The 27,065-nt window shown below is 38.1% G+C and overlaps 2 protein-coding genes across 2 annotated transcripts; both read left to right on the forward strand.

Annotated features, from left to right (window-relative positions):
• The first annotated feature begins 21,364 nt into the window (after window positions 1–21,364).
• On the forward strand, window positions 21,365–22,543 carry LOC113347631. The gene is made up of 2 exons (XM_026591310.1): window positions 21,365–21,612; window positions 21,826–22,543. Exons 1-2 carry the CDS (start codon window positions 21,365–21,367, stop codon window positions 22,541–22,543), a joined length of 966 nt encoding a protein of 321 aa, XP_026447095.1.
• A 2,005-nt stretch (window positions 22,544–24,548) lies between these two features.
• LOC113331347 (glutathione S-transferase F13-like) lies at window positions 24,549–25,751 on the forward strand. The gene is made up of 3 exons (XM_026578063.1): window positions 24,549–24,795; window positions 24,955–25,003; window positions 25,139–25,751. The coding sequence occupies exons 1-3, from the start codon at window positions 24,649–24,651 to the stop codon at window positions 25,597–25,599; spliced, it is 657 nt and encodes a 218-aa protein (XP_026433848.1). The 5' UTR covers window positions 24,549–24,648; the 3' UTR covers window positions 25,600–25,751.
• The last annotated feature ends 1,314 nt before the right edge of the window (window positions 25,752–27,065 follow it).

Here is a 27,065-nt window from a genome sequence, read left to right on the forward strand (position 1 = left end):
GCCCAGAGTTCCTGTCAACGATCATGTGGCCAAACTTCTTCCATATCGTCTCGTACAAGCGTGCATATCCAATGGGAACGCTGAATCCACCAACCAGTTCATGATACGGGAGTGAAGTGTTAAAGGGAGGATCGAAAGCAACCCCTGCAGTTGGATATTCATACATTATTATACGGTTCTCAGTCGCTGGAACAGCTTCCACGACCAAATAAACAGTTCCTTCGGTACTCTCCGCTTCTATCTCGGTTTCTTCTATCACTGAGGCAACAACCATATGGTTTTCCATAACATCAGAAGAGACCATCTCATGGCCTCTAAGTGCAGGGATGGTTGTCTCTTCATCAATAACTTTGGAAGGGTTATAGTTGTCATCATTGGCTCCAGTATCCCCAACTTCGGTATTTAGCACCTAATATGAAGATTACATGAGGTTAGATTCACGAAGCCAAAGGAGATTATGAAACATAGTATACCTGCAATGCAATATCATCAAAGTTCATCATACTACATTCAAGGCACGAGCAAATAACATGAAAGTCACGAAAACACATTTTACGATGAGTCCGTCTGAAGAAACTGAACTCTGCCATGTACTAAGAGACGAACTGGGAGAAATATACAATGAATATGAGTATGGGTCATATGCCATTTTCTTAAAATGTATGTCCTATATGACATGTAAAAATTTCATGACAATCCGATGAACGAGCGAGTATATGTGGTCAAAATATCAAGTGACGCGCAATCTGAAAAAGTTCTGGAAGTCTCCTGGAAGTTTACTATTTCATCTTTTCAGGCTCTGAACGTGCTCAAAACTTAAAAAGCTTCTTCTATAAAGCTTGAAAATTTTACGGGCTTGAATTTGCACATGCAGATCATCAAAATCCGACTCCGGACGAAGATTCTACAGCGTTTCTACTAAAAAGCTGGGTTCTGAATTTTTTGACGACAAAATTCGACTAAGTTTTCACATATTCACATGGGATATCATTCATTCATTTACAAGTCAGCACTTTTATACTTCTATGAAGAATGTACAGGATATATACTTGAGGAGTCTCCAAAGTGTCCAAGGGGTTGGAATTGTCCACATCAACGATAAGAGGAACATCACTTCCATCCGGCTCCGAATTTTGGGAATTACCTCCATTCCCATTCCCAGAGGATGATTGAGTTCCATAATTATCCATCTACATGACGACATCCTCCTGTACACATCCTTTACAATCAATATTTTCATCTATGAAGCACCCCATTTGAACATGTGAAGAAATACTTACAGTTTCTTCGTCACTCAAATCAGCGATTGCTAGTTCAGTAGCAGAAAATTGAAGACCTTCAAGACTGGATGGAGTAAAATTCTGCGACAAAATTAACAGCGTTGGCTTCATGATTCTAATGCTAATAGCAATGAAAGTCACGGTGAGAAATATTGGGAACTCACCAAAGAACGAACTGGGGACTTCACGGTATTAGGTAACAGCTTATAACTTTTGTTCCTTCCTTCTCCGCCGTGAACAACTTCTCCAATATTTGAAAAATATGCATGGATTCGAGGTCTTACGCTACGGCCGTCCTGTAAAGAATTCAATAACATGATCAGAATACAGTTACCATGGTTTCATAAAAGACATGTGGAGAACCTTACTCGAGAACATCCTGGAGATAATTTTCGTTTATCACCAGAAAGGTACTTCAGTCTTGGTCGACCAGAGATCATCTCAGCGGATGGAGGAATCTTCACTGGAGGCTGAATAACTGTCACGAATTCATGCAACCTCTCGAATTGTTGATGCCAGAATCCTATATAACCTGGGGTTACATATGCAAATCTATCAGAACCAGGAAACCAGTAACTACTCCCTTCCACGTGAGTGTGATATAAACGAGACACAAGCTGATCAACTGATGGTTTCCTTCTCCGGATAGTTGGAACACATTGATCCATACCCATTTGTCGAGCCGCCCTATCAATGTTGTATTCTTCTACGGCCCACTCTCCATGCATAACGAATAACAAGTGACCAGGAGTACAGCTCAACATGAAGGATCTCTCACCATCATTCAGGTTCACACCAGATTTTAGAGTCGTGCTCTCTCCAGTATTGAAAGTCGTTGGTTGGGAAAAATAATCAGGAACCGACATCCACGGACGAAGTCGAACTCCGATTCTTCATCCAACACATCAATGAGGCGTGCTTTAGACCGAGGCTGCTTTGTAGACCAACGCATGATTCAGGCATTATCTTTCTCGGCAAAGATGTGACGGGCATCAGTATTTGGTCCTTGCAGGATATTAAGTGGGATAGGCGCATAATTCTTGAAGTGCTCCCACATCAAAGCTTGAACATTGTGTTAACATAACACTCAATCTTCATGAAGCCATTCGACACGCTGGAATCTAACACCAAGGAGTCTAAGTTAGAATACAAGGAACCCAGGAATAATCTACCTATTGGGAGTTTCTTACCTTGAGCCATCTTAATAGCAAAAGGGATTACGAAAGGCTTCAACAAATGTCCACTGTCTTCGAATATGTCTCTGGATAACCATAAGCATAAGAAAGCGGCAATAGGTAACATACCGGTGATGGGACTATTAGAAACTTCATCTCTTGGCCACCAACGTGTCAACCAATGGGCATAACAACCTTTACAACCAGGCGCCTTGTTCACTTCTTCCATTGCAGCTGTCAGAGTGTCAAAAACCACTTTTTCCCCATCCGAAAGACCTCCAGAGAAATTACCTGTAATCGGGAGATGCATCAAAGCAGCCACATCTTCTAACGTAACAGTAAATTCTCCCCATATACATATGAAGGTGTGAGTGGGAACACACCAACGAGCCAGCAAAGCCACGATACTTTTCACATCATGATTAACAGACAAGTCTCCCGAATCTTGAATAGCTCTTGTTACTCGTGCCTGATTGAGCATAACCCTGACATGAGGGAAACCCAACATATGCCTCGCCCATCCAGAATTTTTTTCCAAAGGGCGTCGAGAAAGCTTAAACTCTATGGTCGATGCAAGGAAAAGCCCTCGTTCGAGACAAAGCCGTATTATCATCTTCGGGGTCACCAATTTCTTCTAAGTCACAGTCCTAGGGTTGATCAGAAGACGATATACTGGGGATTTGAGATATGCTTCAGCTCCTTTTGGATCCTCCTCAAAGAACGCGTCGTCTATATTAGGAATGCTCTTCATGCCAGCGACATCCTCCTCTTCTTCACCAATGGAGGTATCGTCCGTGCATGCATCATCCCTGGAGATGTCATCATTAGTATGCGATTCGTCCCTTGAAGTATCGTTGGCTGGGGAATTGGTCATTTTTGCTAAAACAACTGCAAAGTCCACATTACATTCTACTTCAGTATGTTGTCCAGACACGAATCAAGGAAATACGGCAAAAATGGTAACTCTTACCTCTTACCTATTGTACTTCCACTAACAATAGTGATAGTAACGGTAGAGTTAACACCTCAAACTCGTTCGTCTCGCCGAAAACTGCAAAAACGAACGAAACTTTATTAATTTCGAAACTGATTTTTCATAAAATCACGAACACAATTTCATAATGTGAACATTCACACAACTGACCTATGAAGTTCATAACAATACAATATTCTATCACAAATATATTGTCTATCTTTGAAGAATCCTCAAAACCCATGTTTTGATTTTTCGAAAAACGACAATTAATGCAACTTGCATACATAAATTCTCAAGTATTTTATCTAACGAAAAAAAACTCATGCAAATAAAATATATCATCATATTTTACATAATATATGTCACGCCTGCATATATATAAAAAAAAATTATTTTTCCTTCGTATCGTCGTTATTTGTCTTTAAAACGAAGGTTTATTTTAAAAATATTGTGAAAGCTCACATCTCATACATATGATAAAGTTTTGTATTTACATGAAAGCTCATAAGCAAAATTTTATCACTGGACACAAGTTCATCATACATATTTTCCTTCGTGTCATCGTTATTTGTCTTCAAAACGAAGGATTATTTCAATTTCATGAAAATTCACTCCTTTTATGATAAAGCCGTGGTACACATGAAAGATCATACAATAAGTTTTATCACTGTACATAAGTTCATATTAAAAAAAAAAACTCTCCTAAATCAGGGATTATAGTTAGCTTTCAAAATTAACGATCGAACGAACATACGTTTTCAAAAACGAGGGTTTTTTCATAAAATTCACACTAATATACACACATGTATATAACTTCATCATGATCAAAGCATGAACAACTCATGAGGATCATAAACATCAGAAAAAGAAAAAAAACGCACCTGTAAAGTTCGTCCGGAAATTGGCCGGCGGCAACTGCGACAGGCGGCGTGATGAAAATGAAGAGTTAATCAAGGTGTTGGTCGTGTGAGGGAGGAATAAAAAAAAGAAAAGAGGGATTAATCCCTTTTATATCAATTTTATTTCCAAAACCTAATTTTTTAAGGATTTCCTTATTGGGCCCGACCCGCGAATCCTAACCGACCACGGACTCGTCGTCCAAACCAGCGCTTCAACACCAATTTATGCTCGTCAAACGATGCTCCAATCATGACATTGAAGCCTTCATCAAGTCTTGGTTTGCTCATGATCTCTAAATCCGGTAATGTCTCAACTTACGACTAAGTTCAATTACTGGTATTATTATTTATGGCCGAAAAATCACCATTTAATGCTGACTTAGGAGCCCAGATTTCCTCAGTAAGCAGGGGACTTAATGTAGATGGTGGATTTTCGATAAAGGATAAATTCGTAAACTCATAATTATACGAAGCTCTGATTCAGCAATCAGACGTGAGTAATCTACACACGGGTCTCTCATCGAATTCTCAACGGAGAGTACTTTCTCTCAGAGTACATGTAGATATGTAGTGTCACGACTCGACAACGGCATATCTCATGAATACTGAATACTTTCGGTGATTATTTCTATATAGTATCACGAGATGGACGGCTCCTAGACAGCTTGCTCTGCTAGTATAGAGCGATAACGTCTTCAGGAACAAACAACAAGTTTACCCTGACTATATAAAGGATATGACTTACCGACAAGCTCATATCGGGATAATTAATGCTCCTAGACAGCTTGCTCTGCTAGTATAGAGCCACAAAGTTAATTATTCCTAATTAAGATTAATTCTGCCGTGACATTCACTACTGAATTCCCAGAATAATCGATTATTGCTCCTATTCCATGGTCGAATCCACGAATGGTCCCATGGAATGACAATAACAATTGTTCTGATTCTATGATCGAATCCACGGCTTGATCTCATAGAATAGCAATAACTATATTATCTCATTACTCCGATTTCATGATCGAATCCACAACTGTTCTCATAAATGGTAATAGTTAAATCTTAATTACTCCGATTCTATGGTCGAATCTACGATCCCATGGAATGGTAATGCTCACTTTATTATTCTGAATTCGTAGTCGAATCCTCAGCTGATCCTATGAATTAATAATAAACATCTTATTGCTCAGTTTTGTGAATTATTCTCCACTGAATTCCACAATTAGTAATAAATAATCAACAACTGGCGTCTGAGCTACCTCTAAGTAAGCCCCGATTCAAATGGTGAAGGTGTATTCAATGACGATACACTAACAGTCACCGCACGAACGAGTATTTCAAAAATACGACGAAACGATGAACCTATGCAAAATAGAGAAGAAAATAATAAATAATTAAAAATATTGGCCGGGGTGCTGGGAGCACGGACACACGACCGACCGACCATGTCGTGGTCAATCCCACGCCAGTTTTGTATTTTAATGCATTTTATTATTTTCCATGATTTGGTGAAAATTCTCTCATTTTATCAAATCTCCTTCGTCTCGAGGAAACTCTTCGGTTTCATGGTACTTCCATAAATCCATAAAAAATAATATAAAATTAAGGAAAGGAGTGTGGGGCGTGACCATTGGCCAAACGGCCATGCCTTGGTCCCAACCGGCCCCACACCCCACGGTTCCTTATTATTTTATATTTTTATTATTATTTCTCTAATTTCATGAAAAACTCCTTGATTTCATGGTATTTTGCACAAATCATCAAATAATAATAAAAAAATAAAATAAATTATGAAAACTTGTGGGACTGGGCCTTGGCCGGCCGACCATGCCCTAGCCGGTCCCACACGCCCCTTTGTTTTATTATTTTATTATTAGTTATCCTTGAATTCATCAAATTCCTTGATTTCATGGTATTTCTCTCAAATTAGGAAAAATTCCCTCAAATCATCAAAAATACCTAAAAAATATTAAAAAATTATGGAAAACTCGTGGGACCGGTCCATAGCCGGCCGGCCATGCCTCCATGGTCGCACATGCCCTTGTTTTATTATTTTAATATTTTTTGCTTCCCTGAACTCATGAAAACTCCTTCAATTCATGGAAACTCCCTAAATTCATCAAATTTCTCAAAATTCATGAATTTTTCATAAAATCATCAAAATATTATAAAATTAAGGAAAAGGCACCACGGGACCGTGGACACGACCGACCGACCATGCCTTGACCTCGGTGGTCCCACGCCTCCTCATTCCGTATTTTATAATTATTTTTCATCATCTCATGGTGTTTTCCTCAGTTTCCTCGAAACCCTAATTTTGGCATATTTTCTCGAATGGATGCTCAATTGCACGCCAGAAAATATCAAAATTCTCAGGACTGAGACGCGGACGCCTTGGGGACAAGAGCATGCTATCTTAACCGACCAAGATTGGATCTGTGGCTCGCGGAAGCCGGTCCCATCAATTTTTACAGTTTTGACCTAATTTGCACAATTGCTCGTATTAGGTCCAAAACTCTTCCAAACACTTTGGATTTTCATGAAGTGATCGTCAGGCGGTCACGTGACGACCCAGGTCCGGTGTCATGACTCCATGGTCGGTACCTCGCCTCTTCATAATTAATTAGGTTTTCTCACCTAAGGCTCAGACGAGTATTTTGAATAAATGATTAAGCCAGCATTTAATCATTCTTCCGCCAACAAATCGTCAACTCTTCAGGAGTTCTTCGTATTTTCTCACGTGAGCATATGGACACTACATGGTTGATCCACAGTCCCATGTAGTCGCTTCCTCCTTTATCCCATGGTTAAACTTCTGACGAACCATGAATTGATCATCAATTGATCAAATTAGGGTTTCTGAATCCAAGGATCATCATTCCAGATTCCAACCGTAATATTTTTACAACGGCCTCATGGTCATTAATTTTATTAATTATGCTCGGTTCAACGACTAGTATTTTAATCAATATTTTTGTATGCTGCCAATAAGCCATCCGATGAGCAATACATGCTCAGACGATCAAATATTCAACAATCATCACATTAGCAACACTTGCTCAGATGATAAATATTTTCTCAAACCAAGGAATATTGGTTCAACAATCAATATTCAACGATCCATCGAATGAGCAATACTTGCTCGCTTCATCGTAAGAACTATACCTCTGTCTCATGACATGTTCAATTCATGAGTTTCAGAACATCATGTTCAACTCAGCAACTACATGGACTCATCGTCCCATCAAACCACGAAGTCATCAATTGACTAACAAACCACGAAACGTCAATCGTGTCACTTGGGGAGATATCACTTAGGGTTTTGGTCTGGCGGTCTACGGCACGTGTGTTCAAACACACGATGGAATGTGAGCAAGTCGTGCAATCAGTTGAAGGAATTCACGAGGTAGTGGGTGGAAAATCGACAAAGTCTCCACACGTTGAGAAACTGGTTTCAAACACAATCTCCAATTCCCCACTCTTTTATTCCATCAACTATCACACTTCATGGAATCATGGTGTCTAAAATTCCAGCAATATAAATAAGTCTCTGAATCATGATTGAATCGACATCATCAGTATCATCAATCTCACGTCAAACTGACAACACGAGATCATCAACTCATCAATTGAGCAACTACTCTCAATTGAGCAATTTCAATCATTCAGAGCTTATCATATTCAGAATTCACACACCCACAATCTTTGATTACCATTGATTCCACATATTTCTCATCTTCCCTCCTACAGATCAACCTATCCTCTCCTGTGACCGAATTTACTCTGGAATGGTCATTGTCTTAATTTAGGCTGGAGTACTACAGATTGATCTCTCGAATCTAAAGCACCCTGTTTGCAGCGGTGCATCTGTGTGAGGTTTCACATTTCGCTCGGTTCGAGGAGTCTCCTCCGTACGATCGTCTCCACAATTCCTTAAAAACCAGCAAATCGTTTTTCCCCATCTACAACAGGTTTAAGTATGAGGCAATGATGCATATAAATACACAGCAAATACATTTGAGCAAGAACAACAGATGTCCAGGTAGTATGGTTCACCAGTTGGAGCTTTGTGTTGTTAATGGAGTTTGCCTGAGATGGAAGAATTGGAGCAGTAAGAGCATCTGGTGTTGTTGGTTTGAAGGTCGTGTGCCAGGGAATGTCTAGATGGGTTAAGACTGACAATGTTAGAGAGTTTGTGGCATGAGCTGTGAATTAGGTGCCGCAACCAAAAATGCAGAAACTGTGCAGAACCGCAACGAGAATGGTGAGCCGGTGGTACTTGGTCTGATTGCCGGATTTCGGAATTTGAAGTATAAATCATAATATTTCAGTGAATCATAAAGGTAGAATGTGTTGGATGCAAGAGTTGGCTGCGGGACATATGAGTTCGGAGTCACGCTTTTGGGCATGTTTTCGCAACAACAAGGAATTGGCTCAAGTATGCTGGTGATGTTTCAATGATACTCTTGGCTGCTGAATGATGTGTGTGTTTTACTGGTAGTGTAAAGATTTGCAGGGAAAGAGAGTGAATCATGTCGTTTCCTAGTGAAAGTAGAACAGGCTTCAATTGCCTTGTCATTCTCACAAAACTGACAGGCATACCAAGTTAATGGGCTGAATTTGAGGCATGTTATAGTTTTGAGTATGGGCTAGATGGATTTGAATGGGAATGTGGCCGAGATTTGGAAAGGTTGGATTTTGGTGATATAAAGGAAACCCTTGTCACATAAAAGGACAATATCTTCTCTTCTACTTTTGTTCTAGGGTTTAGACATGGAAACTCTTCTCTTTATTCTTGTTATGAACTCCATGAGCATGAGTACTTAATTTTCTTTTGGTTATGGATTAATTGGATTTCACATAACACGATTCTTTGATTCAATATATTAGTTTTGTCTCATATTTATCGTTCATGATTCTCTGAAAATATAGTTGTATGATTGACGTATTACAACATGATTGATTGTTTGTTTTGTCAAGTTGCAAATTGGTAGAACTTGTAATCACATCTATTGCTAGTTTAGGTTTAATCATCGAGCGATAATCCTTGAACACAAGTAGCATAAATATGGTTATAGCTTGTAGTGATGCATCCTTGTAATCATATGTGAACCATGACCCTTGTTCGAATTGTTTGCGCAATGTATTTCAATTGCATCGATTAGCCTAATTTCGTGAATCTTAATGCTCCGTCGGAATTGAACTTGATTAGCGCAAGGCGTTAGGTTATTCTTTTGGTAGAATTCATACTTGCATCGTTTTACATGTATGTGTGATGAAATCAGGAAACTGCGGGATATTCTTTCGACTAGGTATCTTAGGGCTTTTGATAATGAGAGATTAAATATCAATTCTAGTTATTAAGACAAGAACATGTTAGTGAATGAAAATGAAATCCTTGACCAACATCTTTACATCTTGATTCGCATGTTTATTTCTTTGTTTGCTTTTATATTATTTTAGTTTATAAAAATCAGAAAATCCCTACATTGTTTTATATAGGAACCGAAACTTATTGACACCTCAAGACCTCTCTGTGGGAACGATCCTTTCTTGCCCTTGCTATATTATATATTTTGAGTAGTGAGAAAGTAATTATTTTTGACGCATACGACAGCGATCATACTTATACAAGAACCAATTCATGAACATAATGCCACGGTTTGTAAAACTAGTTCACATACCTTAATATATTAAAGTTCCAGGAACTTTAGTTCGCAAACAAACCTGAGTTGATGAGTATGAAAATTCATACTAGACGATTTTAGAACTTAAACACTCTGTTCGCAAAATGCGTACGCGAACAAGAGTTTCAGACTTTAGCTTTGTCCAGCCGTTCGAAAACAGGGTACGCAAAACTAGCTCCGGACTTGGCCTTGTCTATCCCGTTTACAAACAGGGTACGTGAACAATAGCTCCGGACCTTAACAGGTAAACCAGTTCGCAAACAAGGTTCAGAAACAATAGTTCCGGATCTCAACTAGACTTACATAGTTAGTATACAACATATATTATATCCAATCATCGTAGTTGTTCTAAAACTCTCATTTAATCATTGAAGACATCCTTGGAAGACAACAATGGTAATCTTACACATACCACTAGCTTCAAGTAATTTTCAAGTGATTAATCGATCAATACGAAACTTCCCAAGTTGACATCAAATGATTGTCTCACACAAATCATATGAGATGTTCAAGGTAATTTTCACATGATCATATTTGACTTAATATTTAGTTTCCAACAATTAAATTGTCTCCAACTAAACTCGTCAAGTATAAGATGAACTTAGCTAAAGCTAAAAGCTTCCAACACATATTTCAATAAATAGATTGACCGAGATAAACTCATCTCGAAATACCAAATTTGTATAATGTAAAAGTCTATATAGATATACGACTTAGTCTCATTAGAAGATAGAATAGAATAGACTTCTGAGTAATAGATAAGTTTTAGTGTCCACATACCTTTTGTTGATGAAGTTCTTCCAAGCTCTTCAGTAGATCTACTTCTTCAATTGGTGAACGCCGTGAAGTCTAAAGCTCAACTACACACTTCTATCCTAATCCGAGACATAGCTATAAGTAGACTAGAAGTTAAGTATATAGTTTTGATCAACTAAACTTGATAAACAAGCTTGAGATAGCAACACTTGCGAGTTCGACCGAGCAGTGGTCTAACACTAAGGTTTCCATATAACCTCAAAATCCATCTGAAGACCAAAAATCTATCCCTTTAATTTTAAGAAAATACATAGTGACCTCGAATGTGCCTCATCAGCAACATTTGGATCTGAATCTAAATTTTGTGTTGTGACTCAAATCTTACATCATGAGATAAAACCTTCCACATATACCAAAATTTAACGATTATCTTAAGACGTTTACTGTGTCCTCAAATAGTAAATTATGTGTGGTTGCTACATACATTGATACAAAGAAAATTATGTCAAAGAATCCAAAGTTAACATTATAACCAAAATATGGTAGGTCTTTCAGTGTGGTATCTCTTGACAAATTGGTCTATGTTTTCTGTTTATAACTTTGATTACGAATTACGGAGATATGGTGACCAAATTTTATCACGACTTCATATGCAGGTTGTTTGCATTTTTTTGTGCCAAGTCCAGAAAATTTTATCTAGACTCAAAGACACCTTTGACTTTAATTAGGATTAAAGAATTAATCCCCTCTTTGAAAACCTAGGTTTGGGCGCCTTTTATCTTATTCAACCTCATTTTCCATTAATTATGTCATCATCATTAACCCATTAACAACTTTGGCGTCCTTAATGATAGCAGACCGGTGCTTAACTTTGCTAACTGATACAACAAGTTGCATTATATCAGTCGTAGTTCCTGCTGGTTCAACAATAATATCTTCATCTACTTCAGACCCATTCCCATCGCAAAGAGCATTAAACTTGTCGTGCATTGAGAATAATTTTCAATTTGAACATTATTAGAAATCTTCGGGAAGGCTTTGTTTGTAGCAGTAATGATTATAAAGTGACCCTACTGCTCAAGTCAGTCTAGGTCAAAACCATGTGAATCACTACCATTTGTAGTATCAACAATCTTGTCATTCTCTGACTTCTTGTGTTCTTCCTTAGACATGGTCTCTTTATTGACCTTACCTTTTTTTTTCTTCTTATTCCTGTTTGGATCTTCAAGAACTTTATCTTCAAGTTTTTCAACAACCTCCATAGTTGCTTTTACTAACTTACATTCAGAAACCATACATGGAGCATGATCTTACAGTGTAATAAAATCTTTGATACTTGAGAATATTAATTGATGGCAAATAAAAACATTTGCATTACGTTGTGATTTCATGCAAACTTTATCATAAACATAAATCAATCTCCACCAGAACACTTGCATAGAAACCAAACTCCCTATACAGAGTAAAATCATCCACCTTGATATATTTTTCCAATATTTAGTAAATCAAGAACATGATTTTTTTCTCGACCAGTTTTCAAGTTTTAATTTCTCGAAGTTGTACCTACACCACAAATTTAAATACCTTTAGCGTGTTAGAATCGAAGTTTGGAATTCATTCTAGCATTCTTAGGGCTCGGAGATATTTCTTATTCTCAGAAAACCGGCGTAATAACTGTGTTATGTTGTATTGTGATGCTTCGTACAAAGTTAATTCTAACAGAATTGGGATTGGTATTTACCTTACTGATAGAACAGGGAACGACGGAGGGTGCAAGATAACTACATGGACAGCCAGAGATCCTGAAGAAGCTGAATGTCTTGCAATTCAGTCAGCTGCTGAATGGGAAAGGAACCTAAGATTTAAAGTGATTTGCATTTATTTTGATGCTAAGAATCCAGTATCTTACTTACGAAACAAAAATAACCAGATTAGCTGTTTTAATAGCTCTATCCTTGATGATAGCATTTACATTTTGAACAATTTCAATTTTTTACTTAAGAAATAAAAATAACCAGATTAGCTGGTTTAGTAGCTTTATCCTTGATGATAACATTTACAATTTCAACAATTTCAGTTTTTATGAAGTTAGGCATGTTAGTAGAAATTCTGAGTTTCTATCTTTTGCTGATAATGCTGCAAAACATTGGAGACAACACAATTGAACTGGTGAATGGATGGGTTTAATGCCATGATTACTAAACCAATTGTAATCTTAAACTTAATTAACCTGACGTCATTAGGGGCGACCCTGAAAGAATTAGGGGCGACTGAATAAGACAAAATAGGTTGAAAATACTTATACGTCCCTTCATAATCGGTAGTTTAGTATTTTTCTTTATCTACCGATTGTGATTGTTTTGGTTTGTGTTATAGTTGCTTGCATAAGGTGTAGATCATCTTGACCAACTACTGAGTAGCTTCATTTTGTTACGCTTATACATAAAATTTGAGGAGCTTTATTGAAGTAGCTTTAGGTTCTATCATGTGTGCTTTCAAACTATGAAAGCATATCATCTATTTTAATATTAATTCTTGTTATCTAACTCATGGAGATCAAGGGTCTTTGCTTCTGTAAGAGTTTAAGTGCAACACTGTTGAACTATTTATCGATCTATCAATAAATCGTAAACTAGTTGTTTAAGTGGCATTGTCTATTTAAGCCATATCATCATGGGTGAAATCCCCTCATATGATGACGATGGTTCGTTGCTGAGAAACCGGAGGGTCTCGGGCGGCTATGATTTGAATTTGGAGATACTACCACAATCGGTAGATAAATAACATCAAGATAGATAATAAACATCACGAAACAACCGATTGTGCAAATAGAGAAATTCAAAATTCCATTGGTTTTTGAAATTTTTCGAATTTGGGGAAACTACCACAATCGGTATATAAAAGAACATCACCAAATTACCGATTGTACAATCGGTAGTTAATAAACATCACGAAACAACCGATTATGCAAATAGAGAAATTCAGTGGTTTTTAAAATTTTTGAATTTGGGGCAACTACCACATTCAGTATATAAAAGAACATCACTAGACTACCGATTAGTAAATCGGTAGATAATAAACATCACGAAACAACCGATTTTGCAAATAGAGAAATTCAAAATTCCATTGGTTTTTAAAAATTTTGAATTTGGGGCTACTACCACAATCTTAAATAAAACAACATCATGAGACTAACGATCATACAATCGGTAGATAATAAACATCAAGAAACTTCCGATTGGGCAAATAGAGAAATTCAAAATTCCATTGGTTTTTGAAAAATTTGAATTTTGGGCTACTACCATAATCGGTAGAAAGTTAACATCACAAAATTACTATTTTAACTACCGATTATAATTTTCGTAAAACAAACCAACATACATCGATATAAACTACCGATTACGGTAGTTTCCAAATTCGAAAAATTTGAGATTTTTTTGAAATTTCTATTTTGGGGCTACTTCATAATCGGGAGACATGGTAAACAAATACCCTTCGATTGTAGGTTATTTCAAAATAATAAAACTTTAAAACTACATATGTACATATAACTTTAAAACTACATATAACACAGAAAAATGCTCCGCCCTCTCTCCTCTCTCCTAACCTGATTTTCTCCTCTTGCACCGGCTTTCTCCCCTGATCTCTCTTTGTCTTATCCTCCTAACGGTCCATTAACGGTCATTTTTAGCCTGAAGTTAGCCGGATGTACTATCCGGTGCTTCAAATGATTCTCAAATCACTCAATTCAAACGATCAATGCAACTGCATTGATCAAAATCACTCAATTGACAATCACAGCCTCACAATCACCAAAGAATCACCTGAAATCAAGTCGCCTCAAACTCACAAATCTCTCAACCACTCTACTGCTACTAGCACAATGACAGGATGGGAACGTTTCAAAATCTTGACACAAGCTGATATCACAAACAAATCTCTCAAACCCCTCACTATTCACAATTTTAAATTCCCTAGAATAGATTGCACTCAGCAAAATTATCAAACTCTGAAATCTCTACACCTCCTAGAACACCCTGAATTCCATAAACCACCCAATATCCTTTCACTGATGCAGATAAGGTCTTCACTTATTGAAACATGGCTGCTGGAAGTTCTCAACATTCTACAAAATATGGATACTCAGTCAGCTCTCGACTCAAATTGGCCATGGAAATACTTAAAGCTCTGCAAATCTAAGCTTGAAAGCTTGTCTTCTCAATGGAGCGAGTATGATGACAAGACTGCTACCCAATTTCTTCTAGATTCTGGTAAGCTTGAAAGCTTGAAAGCTTGTCTTCCCTATGCTATCTTACATTCAAATAATGCTATAACTCTCTACTCTCTTGATTCCAACGAGATAACTACTATTAGTTGGCAAAACTCAAATGTCAGCCATGATAAAGATATTCCTATTCTAAATCAATCCCATGCCTCTATCCAAATCCTAACCAACACATCCTTTGAGGTAATTTCAAACCACAATACCCAGCTCAGTACCCAATATCAGATTAGAACCATTCAAAATCAGAATCCTACCACACACATCAAAATAAGCCTTATTTACAACTGTGATAAAACAACCATCACTAGTCAAAATACCTTTAGTCATATAAACAACAACCAAAACACTAACAGATACATGCCCAAATTAAACAAACACAACAACAGTACTGCTAAATGTTCGGACAAAACCATCAACTACAAAAAACGGCAAGCCAAACCTTCACACAAATCCACTCACTCAATCTGGAAGGACAAGGCTACCACAAAAATTATCTCCTGCTGCAGCTTCACTACCAACCCAGTCTTGCTATGGGGTAGCCTTCGACCTTATCGCAGAGTAATTTCCCCTGGGAATAGGCACATGCAAAATCACATCATCAGGCATATCAGAAGAAGCAGTTACCTCTCCGGGACCGAACAAGGCAAGATCAACTGCAGATTCCGCCAGCCGACGCATCTTGGGAGCAAGCATAAGCGAATTGGGGGAAGACTACAGTGTCTTGTGGATGGCCAAGATGCTCATTCTCTCGTATCTTGAGCTTGTGTGTATCAGGAACTGGTGCAGAGAAGAATCCCTGGCTGGAACCACCACTCACAATGTGCTCCTCCCCTACAAGGTTAATGCCTTCTTTGACCACGAATTGACCTTTGTCAGGGTGAACAGCCCAAATTACCCACCCCTCCTTTGCTGCTTGAAGTTGGGGCAACTGGGAACTAAACATCTGAGATTTGGATTGATCATGCACAACAGGCTCCTCTCTCTGGTCACCCTCTTTGCATTCAACATCTGCTTGATCATCCAACTCTGTATCCTCATCACTGTTTACCTCCACTACCTGCAAATACCGGAAATTAGAAATTTCCAGATCAACTTCAACACTGAATTCAACGATAATCCAAAATACAAGTACAAATCTAAATATCAATACCCAAAAATCAAAAACTACCACAAGTCTATCAAACATCATTACCTGCTTCTCATGCATGTTATGCTTGGTCCTCTTGCAACTTGCCTCATTACTAGCCCCCTGATTAGTCGACATAGTCGACTGTTCAGTCTGACACAAATTCTCAGTATACTCTTGCTTTGACATAGGTATAATTGCTGGGGTCTAAATTGGGTACTGCGATATTGGATGAAGGAAGGTACAGAGTTATAGAATTGGAAAATAGAACTGCTAATTTCCTCTAAGAAATACTGGATGAGAAGATCAAAAGTTGATACATCCTATCCACCCGTGTACCTTCTTCGAGATCAGAACTTTCAGATTTTGAAAAAGATCGTTCCTACGCTATGCATGCAAAGACCTATCAAACGCAATCTCAGCTTATTGGTCATGCGTGGGCGAATGCAGACACTTGACAACGATTCGAAAAGCAAAAATTCAAATCGGGCTATCTCCAGTCCGGATTTCAATCCATTTTATGACCCACCACCTTCAAATGAATTTGAAAATCCTATTGGGTCTGTATCTGGGAGCCCAAGAAAATTAAAAGAAGAAAATATCCACAACTCTGTCAAGTTCACTCTCATATCTGATTCCATTAATGAATTTTGTCATCTACCCCAACTACCAAATTGCAGTGCCAGCATTATCAAAACCGGATCACACTACATACTCAAAATAAAGGTTAGCAAATGCGCACATTACAGGTACCACTCCTCCAACGAACCACACTCACTGCTCAAGACAAAGTTTTGTAGACACACACATTACAGGTATGGTGTTAACCCAGTTACTGAGTTAAGCAAGGTAAATGACATATTACATATTTCTATTATCGTCGCTTTCACTTTGAATCCCACTAGTAGAACCCACTCAATGAGAGACAAAAAAGTTTCCGATTATATACGTAACAGTTATGCACACATCACTGTCATACAACAGGCAACCCACATAACCCTCACATATTTTGTCAATGCCACACTGCAGTCCAAAATTACAAGAATCTTAAAGTACATATGTCTTCCAATCGTCTGCATTATGTACCAAAGGTTGACCTCCCATCACAACCGACACATCATCAAACACAACCACCCACTCCCACAACCAACCCAAAAAATTACTAGGTGGATGTTAACCAAACCACAACACATAGGTCACTATACTAACTTAGAGTACACATCTACCTTAGAATACACATTCACTATCAAAATAATCATGATCTTTCAAGATAAAGTACAAAGCCTATATCACTATCAGAACATAGAATACACAGTTATCACATGGATCAACTCTTCTAGGTACTGGTATATGCAAATTTCAATCATCAAGTATTATGGATATTGTCTTGGCTTTGCTCATGCTTACATGTTCTGCTCCTTCAGATTGCTAGTAGTCCAAGGCAACATCAAACTCAGCCATGTGAAGGAATCTCTTAGCTGGAAACCATGGTCTTATTCTTGGTCTTATGCCTGGTCTGAGCACCACAGCTCTAACTTATCTTGGCACTCTCATACAACCCCTGAACAACTATACCAAACAAATAGTATGTACTTCAAGCAGACTGACAACATACATTTCAAATTTCAAATTAAATTGAAACAAAAAGACTATCCAAATCTAAACCTTGAAACCCTCCTTCACTTCTATTCCTTTCACAACTTCCCTCATAAAAAATCCAACACCCGTACTCCCATGTCCTCCTCTTCAGGAACTAAGAATACAGAAAATATAGACAACCTAGTGAAACAAATGAAATCCTCACTAAAAATGCCAGCAGACCTCTTCCCCAAAGTCTTTATCAACAAAGATAACATTCTACCAAAGAAGAAGATTGATTGGAAATGGGTTTTCATTGGAAGATTCTGCAGCAACATATCCTATGAAACAAGAGAAATAACAAAATTCATCAATACCAACTGGGAATTACAAAGGAATGTTGAAGTCTCTATCTGGAAGAAAAGAAGAAATTACTACCAAATCAGGCTGACTAGCATTGAAGACTACAAAATTTTCAGAAAAGGAGGAACAAGAGGAATTTTTAACAAGCTCATTGTTTTAACTGAACTCCCATCCTCAGGACCAGACTTCATTGATGAAGCCAATTTCTATAAAGTCTGCATTTGGGCTTTGGTTAAGAGAATCCCAACTCACATTATCCCAAACATAAAAAACATGATTGCTCCAGCTGGTATTCACCAAGGATCTAAGAAACCTTATGGAAGAGATGAGGATGAGAAGAATCTAGAAATGCAGATCACTGTGGATGTTACCCAACCTCTAAAATATGGCATTGAAGCTTATGAAGATGAATCTACATCCCACTGGCTCGATCTAGCTTATGCTCTCACTGGTATTGCTTTCTGCAAAGTCTGCAGAACTCTTGATCACCCTGGTGCATTATGTATTGAAGAAGAAGACAACTCCCAAAGAACTCCAGTCAAACAATACACTTCCAGCCCTCTAAACAAGTTCCCATCCACACCCAATTCTCCCCTATCATCCAACAAAACCATCACTCCCCCAACTAGCCCAAACAGACCACCATTACTTCATTATTACGCTGATAAAACTGGAGCTGAAGAATTTGCCATCAAAATGAGGAAAGCACAACAGACTACTCTTCTCAGAAAGCACTGTGAATAACTTGATGTTCCACCACAACATTTGATTTTTCAAGATGGGATGGATAAACCAATCACTAGAGAAATTCCAACCTCAAACCCGAATGCCTTAGCTTGTCAAAAAAGACATAAGAAGTTGATGGAGAGCTACAAAAACAAAGACTCTCAGGGGAAGAAGAAATCCAACATTAAGACTGCAGCAAGAAAGATATTTAATAATGTTTCCCATCCCACTGAGCCTAAGGAAACCCTGGATCCTACAACCATCTTCCCAACCACTGCACCTTACCAACCAATTAACAACAGTGGAACCCAAAATATCCCCACCTTAGCTTCCATCCAACAACAGATGATGGAGGATCACTCTAGAGAAAAAATATTACTATGGGAGAGGAGAAGAAATGATCTAAAATTAAAAGCTGTCGATGCTGATCAACACCCCCACCTTGTGGATCCTAAACGTAAACTGTATGAGCCAGATGACCAAACAATGCAGTGGAATGCATACCACTCAGCTAAGAGGTACAACAACCAGCAAACAATGGATGAGGAACAACTATCAATCAATACTACTAGCAATCTGGAGGGAGATAATTTGCCTACAAACAACCAGGTAACTCGCATCATAATCCAGTTATATAATTACACTCACAGCATCTTAACTATGAGGATTGACCTTTGGTTAACTGTCAGTTACTTTGCTAGGATATCTTACTCATTCCTAGGTTACAAAATCATCATTTTCTCATATCCTATTATATCTTATTTTTGGAAATTTTACTCTGTCATAGCTTGGAATTTCCAAGGATTAGGACAAGCTGACACTATTAGATACCTAGACAACATGCTAAATAAACATAATCCAGAAATAATCTTCTTATCTGAGACCAAACAACAAGCTAGAAATATAAAAAAACTCATAGGAAATATAAGAGTCACTAATTTCTGGTTTGTAGAACCAAAGGGCAAAGCTAAAACAGCTGGAGGACTAGTTCGTGCTTGGAAAACCAACCTAGATGTCACCATTGAGGATTTCTCTGACCATCATATCAATGCCATCATTAAACCTTTACATGGTGAACCTTGGCTATTTACTGGTTACTATGGGAGTCCCTTTATTACTAATGATAAATTACACTCCTGGAGTATGATTGAAAAAACCTTTGCTGCTAACTCCTTACCTTGGTTGATTATGGGAGATTACAACTTTGTCCTTCATGATCATGAAAAATTTAGCCAACATCCCATCAATCAAGTTGAAGCTGATATTTTCCTAAACAAGATAGAAGAAGCAAATCTCTCTGATAAAAGCTACACTGAATGCCCTTTCACTTGGACTAACAAGAGATCTGGTACTCAGCTCACAGAACAAAGACTAGATAGAGGCCTAGCTAATGAAGCTTGGGTAGACAACCACCCAAATACCACCATCTCAAACCTCACTGCCTTAGGCTCTGATCATAACCCAATCATTCTCAATACCAATCCTATCTGGAGACATGGTCAAATCCCCTTCAGATTCTTTGGTCCCTGGATTGATCATGAAGACTGCAAAAGCATTATAGACGACTGCTGGAAGATAACTCATAAAGGATCTCTAGCCACAAAAATAGCAAGGAAATTAAGAGACATCAAAGTCAAGCTAAAGAAGTGGAATAAGGAAGTCTATGGCAACATCAAAACTAATTTAGAAGATTGCGTCAAACATCTGGATTGGATAACAAAAAATCAGTTTACTTCATCTAGAGGAGCAGAGCTAAAAGAAGCAAGAATTCAGGTGGCACATTGGCAACATGTGCAAGAATCTTTCTTGAAGACCAAGAGCAGAGACCTACATATCAAGCTTGGATATAAAAATACAGGATACTTCCACATTGCTGCTAAGAAAAGATATAGGAGGAATAGGATTGATTTTATCCAACAAGAAGATGGTACTTGGATCCATGATACTGCTGAGATTACCCAAACTTTCACCAATCATTTTACCAAGATGGCCACTGAAGAACCCATCAATATCAACCCCTTCATTATAAAGCTCATACCCACCACAATTACTACCCAAGAGAATCAGAACCTTATCAGAACACCTGAACCCATGGAAATCAAAAACATTCTCTCAGCATGACTGGTGGCAAATCTCCAGGTCCTAATGGCTTCCCCACAAACTTATTTCAAGCCAACTGGGACATTATGGGAGAAGAAATCATCCGCATGGTTCAAAGCTTCTTCACAACTGGGAATATCCTCAAAGAAATGAACTCCACCTTCATATCCCTCATTCCCAAAACTGAAAAACCTATCACACGAGCTCAATTCAGACCAATATCCCTGTGTAACACTACTCACAAAATCATCTCAAAACTCATTGCCCAAATACTAAAACCTCTTTTACCAAAATTAATATCTCCTTTTCAATCTGCTTTCATCCATGGAAGGCAAATATCTGACAACATAGCCATAACTCATGAAATTATTCACCACATGAATACTAGAAGAGGAAAAAAAGGAAACAATCGCACAATGGTCATTAAAATTGATATGGCAAAGGCATTTGATAGAGTCAATTGGGACTTTCTTCTTCAGGTTTTATCTCAGATGGGAATCAGCTCTCATTGGTGCAACCTGATATTTCAATGCATTTGCACTACAAGTATGGCTGTGCTGGTCAATGGATCTCCAGGAAAATTCTTCAAACCCTCTAGGGGGCTAAGACAAGGGGACCTCTTATCCCCCTATCTATTCTTATTATGTATGGAAGCCCTATACAGGTATCTAACCCATGCTGAAACTCATCAACAAATTCATGGTATCTAGATTTGCAAGGATGCACCGGCTATAAATCACCTGCTCTTTGCTGATGACTGCATGATATTCTGCAAATCTAATCTTCAGGAATGCAATAATCTCATCTAGATTTTTAAGAAATTTGGTCAATCCTCTGGACAGTTGATAAACTTCTCAAAATCTGGTATCTTCTTCAGCAAGAACACTTCCCCGGACATTGCTGATAACATCAGTAATACTTTGAAGGTTCAAAGGATTAATCCAACAGACAAGTATCTGGGTTCCCCTCTGTTCACCACAAAAAGCAAGATCCAAGATTTCAAGCCTTGTGTAGACAAGCTTAAATTCAGATTTGCTGGATGGAAAACAACTCTCTCTACTGCTAGAAAAATGACAATGATTCAGTCTGTCACTTCCACAACTAGTATATATCATATGAACTTCTTCAAAATTCCAAAACCTATATGCAATGATATCAATGCCATCCAAAGAGACTTTTTCTGGAATAAAGAAGAATACAAATCCAAAGGATTCTATTACTTTGCTTGGGATGCAGTAAACAAACCCAAAGAATTAGGAGGTATGGGATTCAAAAACATGGAAATATTCAATATGGCTATGCTTACTAAAATTGCTTGGAGACTTGTCTCAGAGCCAAACTCCCTATGGAGTAATACTATGAAGGCATTCCACTATCCCAACACTGAAGTCATAAGATTAGATACCAAACCAAAGGTCACAGACTCTTGGATCTGGAAAGGAATTCTAGAAAGGCATAGCTCTTCTCCAACAATATTACTTTTGGAAGGTGGGAAATGGAGTGAACATACATATTTGGGAAGACAGATGGGTCACAAACCTCCCAGGGAGACTTCAAAAACCAAGCCTCTGCCCAGAGAATCTCATATCTGTTAATCAGCTCTTCAATACCCATGGGGATTGGGATATCAACATTATAAACCAATGGTTATCACTTGATATTCAAAACCTGATTATTCAAACACCTCACTTCATGGATGAACAGGATGAAATCAGATGGTCCCTCACCAACAACAACAAGTTTTCAGTCAAATCACTTTATGATAAGCAGATCCAAGTTAAATATACCTCAGATACTCCAACTGCCCCTTGGATTCAAATCTGGGGTCTTGATACAAACCCTGCCATTCATCTCTTCATCTGGAAATGTGCTCATGGCATCCTACCAACTAATGCTAAGACAGCTAGCATTTTGAGTTACATTGATCCTTTATGCACCTATTGCAAAAATGGTGCTGAAGATATAACTCATGTTCTTCTCTCCTGTCCTGCTGCTTCAGATGTTTGGAGAAAACTGTTTGGCCAAAACCATAATCTCTTCACTCAGTACAATAATTTCCATGATTGGCTAAACAACTGGTTCCAAGCTGACAACAACATGACTAGCTGGAATGAAACATTTGCCACTACATGTTGGTTCATATGGAAAGCCAGATGCGACTGGGTTTTCAGAAAAATCACTCCAACAGCGTGTGCTACTACTATGGATATTACTCAACACCTCTGTACCCATACCAGGATCCACCATAAGCCAGGGCACATCCTGAATAATCTATACTATCGGAAAAACAACTCTAATTCTCCTTCTGGAAACTACAGTCCTCACAATCACACTTCTAATATATTTGGAATCACTATTAGCCTACACATTGATCCTGCAGATCTTTACCAAGCTACTAGTGATGCCCAATCTTACACTAACTACTCTCTTATTGCCATGTCTTTCACACGTAAATGTGTGGGCATCAGAAACTTCAAAGATTATTCCAATGGAATCAGCAGAACAGAGCGAGCCAGCAGAGGAGCTCAACTAGCACTGACCTGGGGAAAAACCATGCAGCAAGCCAACATCAACTTCGCTGCTGAATCTGAAGTAACAATTCAAGGCATACAAGAGTATTACCAGGAGGAAGTACAACAACGTTTCACAAGAGGATGTACAAAACAACAAGGAAGTTATCAAAACAATCATCAAATTAATTTTGTGCTCGAGAAGCTATCCAAAGTGACAGTTCAACAGAACAGAGCAGCCACTAATCTGGCCAGATTGGCCAGACAGTCCCTCCTCTTCTCAGACTCTACCTGGAGAGGAACAAATTTAATTACTATCTTGCATGCTTTACAGATTCCTACAAACTCCTATGATTTGGATCACTGTAATAACATTAATGTCCTTTTGAGGGATGAGCCTGGCGCTCGAGTCAACACATGCATCATCCTAGATGTAACCGTGAGTGGGCAAACTTTATAGTTGCCTAGACTCTTTTTCTTATAAAAAAAAATACATATGTACATATCACCCTCCGATTATCCTTACATCTAGCGATTAATAAATTAAACTACCGATTGTTGTTTTATCTACCGATTATGGAGGGTATATTTGCCATTTCAAAAAATCAGAGATAAGGGGTGACTTTATTTTAATTTTGGGTGATCTTTTTTATCTTTTTGTGTCGCCCCTAATTCTTTCGGGATCGCCCCTAATAACGACAGGTTAATTAATACTAACTCTTTTTCCTAGCAAAAAAATGAAATGAAATAAAATAAGATATCCTTTTAAAAGTAAAGCATTGTTTTCCACCCACCTACTCCTCCTACTCTCCTAGTGTGTGCCTGTATGATTCTTTTAGTAGCTTCCTAGCAGCTTAATTTGATGTTTCAGGTCTGAAACAGACCATTGGTCGAAGAATAGCCGACTCCCATTCAGTCCCTACTCAACGAGTTTCACCAACTAAACAAGTTTGAGGTTCTATACGAGACATTTTATATTTCTCATCACCAACTTTTGTTCATTGAATAATCCTTATTAGCTGGTAGTCTTTTGTCTTCACTTTCTAGCTTGATGACTTTCTCCGACCTTACAGTCTATATAACGAAGCTTTTATCCATCACCATTCTTCACCTACTTCTCAACAATTTCTCCCAAATCTCTCTATCAATCAATTTCACCTCTCAATCTCAATCCCAATCTTTTTGTAACAATGGGTGTGAAGCTTTATGGAATTCCTTTGTCCACACCAACCGCAGCTGTAATGACATGCCTGGCCGAGAAAGAAGTCGAGTATGAGCTTGTCCCTGTTAATCTCTCCACAGGAGAACACAAAACTCCAACTCATCTCGCAAAAAACGTATGTTTGTTTATTTTTAGTTGTAACTTAAATTTTTCTACGACATTTTTGATGGTCACAGACACTATTTACTAAATATTACTGTACTTAAAATCTTTATCTTTGGTTATTTTTTGTTCGTGATTTAATCGATTTCTTTTGTTTTTCTTTATCTAAAAGCCATTTGGAAAGATTCCAGCCTTGGAAGATGGCTCCATCACACTTTTTGGTAAGTTTCTCTCGAGTCAATGTCGTCCAGACTCCAGGGACATGTGCATAAGTTCATATGTTTATGCATTTTTTGTTTTACTACTGAATATGTTCATCGACAACACTAAGATGACTAAAATTCTTACTTGAGTAGAATCTCGAGCAATCACGGCGTACATATCCCATAAATACCAGTCTGGTACAGACCTGTTCAGACATGACAACATCGAAGAAGCAGCCATGGTTGGAGTATGGGTAGAAGTGGAATCACAACAATTTAGCCCTCCTATCGGTTCGATTATCTATGAAATTTTAGTAAAGCCTTACACTGGCCAAACTACAGACCAATCAGCTGTCGATGCCAACGTTGTGAAATTGAGTTCGGTGCTTGATGTTTATGAAGCTAGATTGAGCAGTTCTAAGTACTTGGCATGTGATTCTTTTACTCTTGCCGATCTTCATCACCTTCCTTACATTTACTACCTCCTCAAGACTCCTCATGCGGATTTAATCACTTCGAGGCCTCATGTTAACGCGTGGTGGGAGGATATTTCAGCTAGGCCATCGTTTGTTAAGGTTGCTGAACAGGTGGATGCTATAATTGCTAAGGCTTGATTTACTGAGAGATGTTTCTCTTTGTTTCTTTTCTTTCATCCTTCTTTTCAAGTTATAAATTAAAATACTAATGTTGTGTGCGTTTCTGTTTTTCTATGTTTCAAAAATGAATGTTAATGTGTTTTTGTTTTCATCGATAAAATGAATGTTAATATTAAGAACGCGCAATCCGATACTAAAACTGGGGATAGAGGAAAAGGATAAAAATTGGATCCAAATATCAAATCAGGGTCACCCCTTATCTAAGTATTTATATAATTCCTAATCTACCCCTCATTAATCATGTTTATTGTTTAATTATAATTAAGAAAAATCTTAAGTATTTGTTAAATGATTAGTGTGTATTTTTATTTGTATTTGGGTGAGTGAGGTGAGAGTAGAAGGAGGGAAAAAATATTTGAGGGAGAACTTTTTTTTGGTAAAAATGGAGGATGATTGTGAAGAGAGAGTGCTGCCGCTGAATCTTTAGCTCAACTACAACAAGGAGCATATCTTGAATCTTCAGCTAATGACAACAACTCACAATTGCAACTTTTTGTAAAGCCAATACCCTTGAATGATGATTTTTACGAGCATGGAGAGTTTTTTGAAGAACCTACACAAGAAAGTAAACTTGCACAACATACAAGCATCCCCAATACACAGGTAAAGCTGCTAAGAGGTTGAAAATTTGATATTTTTTTTTCTTTGAATCCACCATTTTTGCAGCTGAAAAAGCTCGCTGCCGGCATGGACGTGGTATGAATACAATGCCGGAAGCAGCCATACCGGCATAATATTCATACTACGGCCATGCTGGCAGCCCGATATCCCCAATTTTGAAATTCAATCCGGCATAGTATTCAACCAAAAAACTATACCGGTAAGAAAGTTACTTTTTACCTACCACGGAATATTCTACGGAATATGCTACCGGCATGGTTTAATACTAAGGTTACCATGCCGGCATTGCATGAAAAACATACAGGAAGCAGTGTCTTCCAAAGCTGAATACCGGCATGCTAAATTAATTAACTACCACGTCGGAACCGTGTACCGTCTTGGAACCATAGATAACAAGCCTGTTGGCACATTCACCGGCATTGTTCAATTATAACTATACCATGCCGGTACCTACAAAAAAACATACAGGAAGGAGTGTTTTCCAAAGCTAAATACCGGCATGGTATATGAATTATGGGCTACGCCGGAAGCAGGTACCGCGTGGAACCATAGATAACGAGCATGCCGGAACCTATGCTTCCGGCGTTGATTTCAGATGAAATTTGTATGCCGGAAAGAGTTTCCAGTTTGGTCTTCAGTTTCGATTCAGTTCGGCCATGCCGGAACCTTGGTCGAGCATGCCGGAACTGAGGTCCGGCATAATGTTCATTTTCTTTGGAACTAATTTATTTTCTTTTCATTCGATCCTTAGGTTGTGACATATATTGATCCAACGTATGCAAGACCGCTTGGTCGGGATACGT

The sequence above is a fragment of the Papaver somniferum genome, chromosome 1 (genome assembly GCF_003573695.1).
Source record: "Papaver somniferum cultivar HN1 chromosome 1, ASM357369v1, whole genome shotgun sequence".
NCBI lineage: Eukaryota > Viridiplantae > Streptophyta > Magnoliopsida > Ranunculales > Papaveraceae > Papaver > Papaver somniferum.

Excerpts from the sequence above, each read along its gene's own strand:
- LOC113347631 (XM_026591310.1), top strand. The coding sequence starts at position 21,365 with ATGGTCATTAAAATTGATATGGCAAAGGCATTTGATAGAGTCAATTGG. Across the intron at positions 21,613-21,825 it reads TGTATGGAAGCCCTATACAG|CAAGAACACTTCCCCGGACA; the intron begins GTATCTAACCCA and ends TATCTTCTTCAG.
- LOC113331347 (XM_026578063.1), top strand. The coding sequence starts at position 24,649 with ATGGGTGTGAAGCTTTATGGAATTCCTTTGTCCACACCAACCGCAGCT. Across the intron at positions 24,796-24,954 it reads CAACTCATCTCGCAAAAAAC|CCATTTGGAAAGATTCCAGC; the intron begins GTATGTTTGTTT and ends TTTATCTAAAAG. Across the intron at positions 25,004-25,138 it reads TGGCTCCATCACACTTTTTG|AATCTCGAGCAATCACGGCG; the intron begins GTAAGTTTCTCT and ends TTACTTGAGTAG.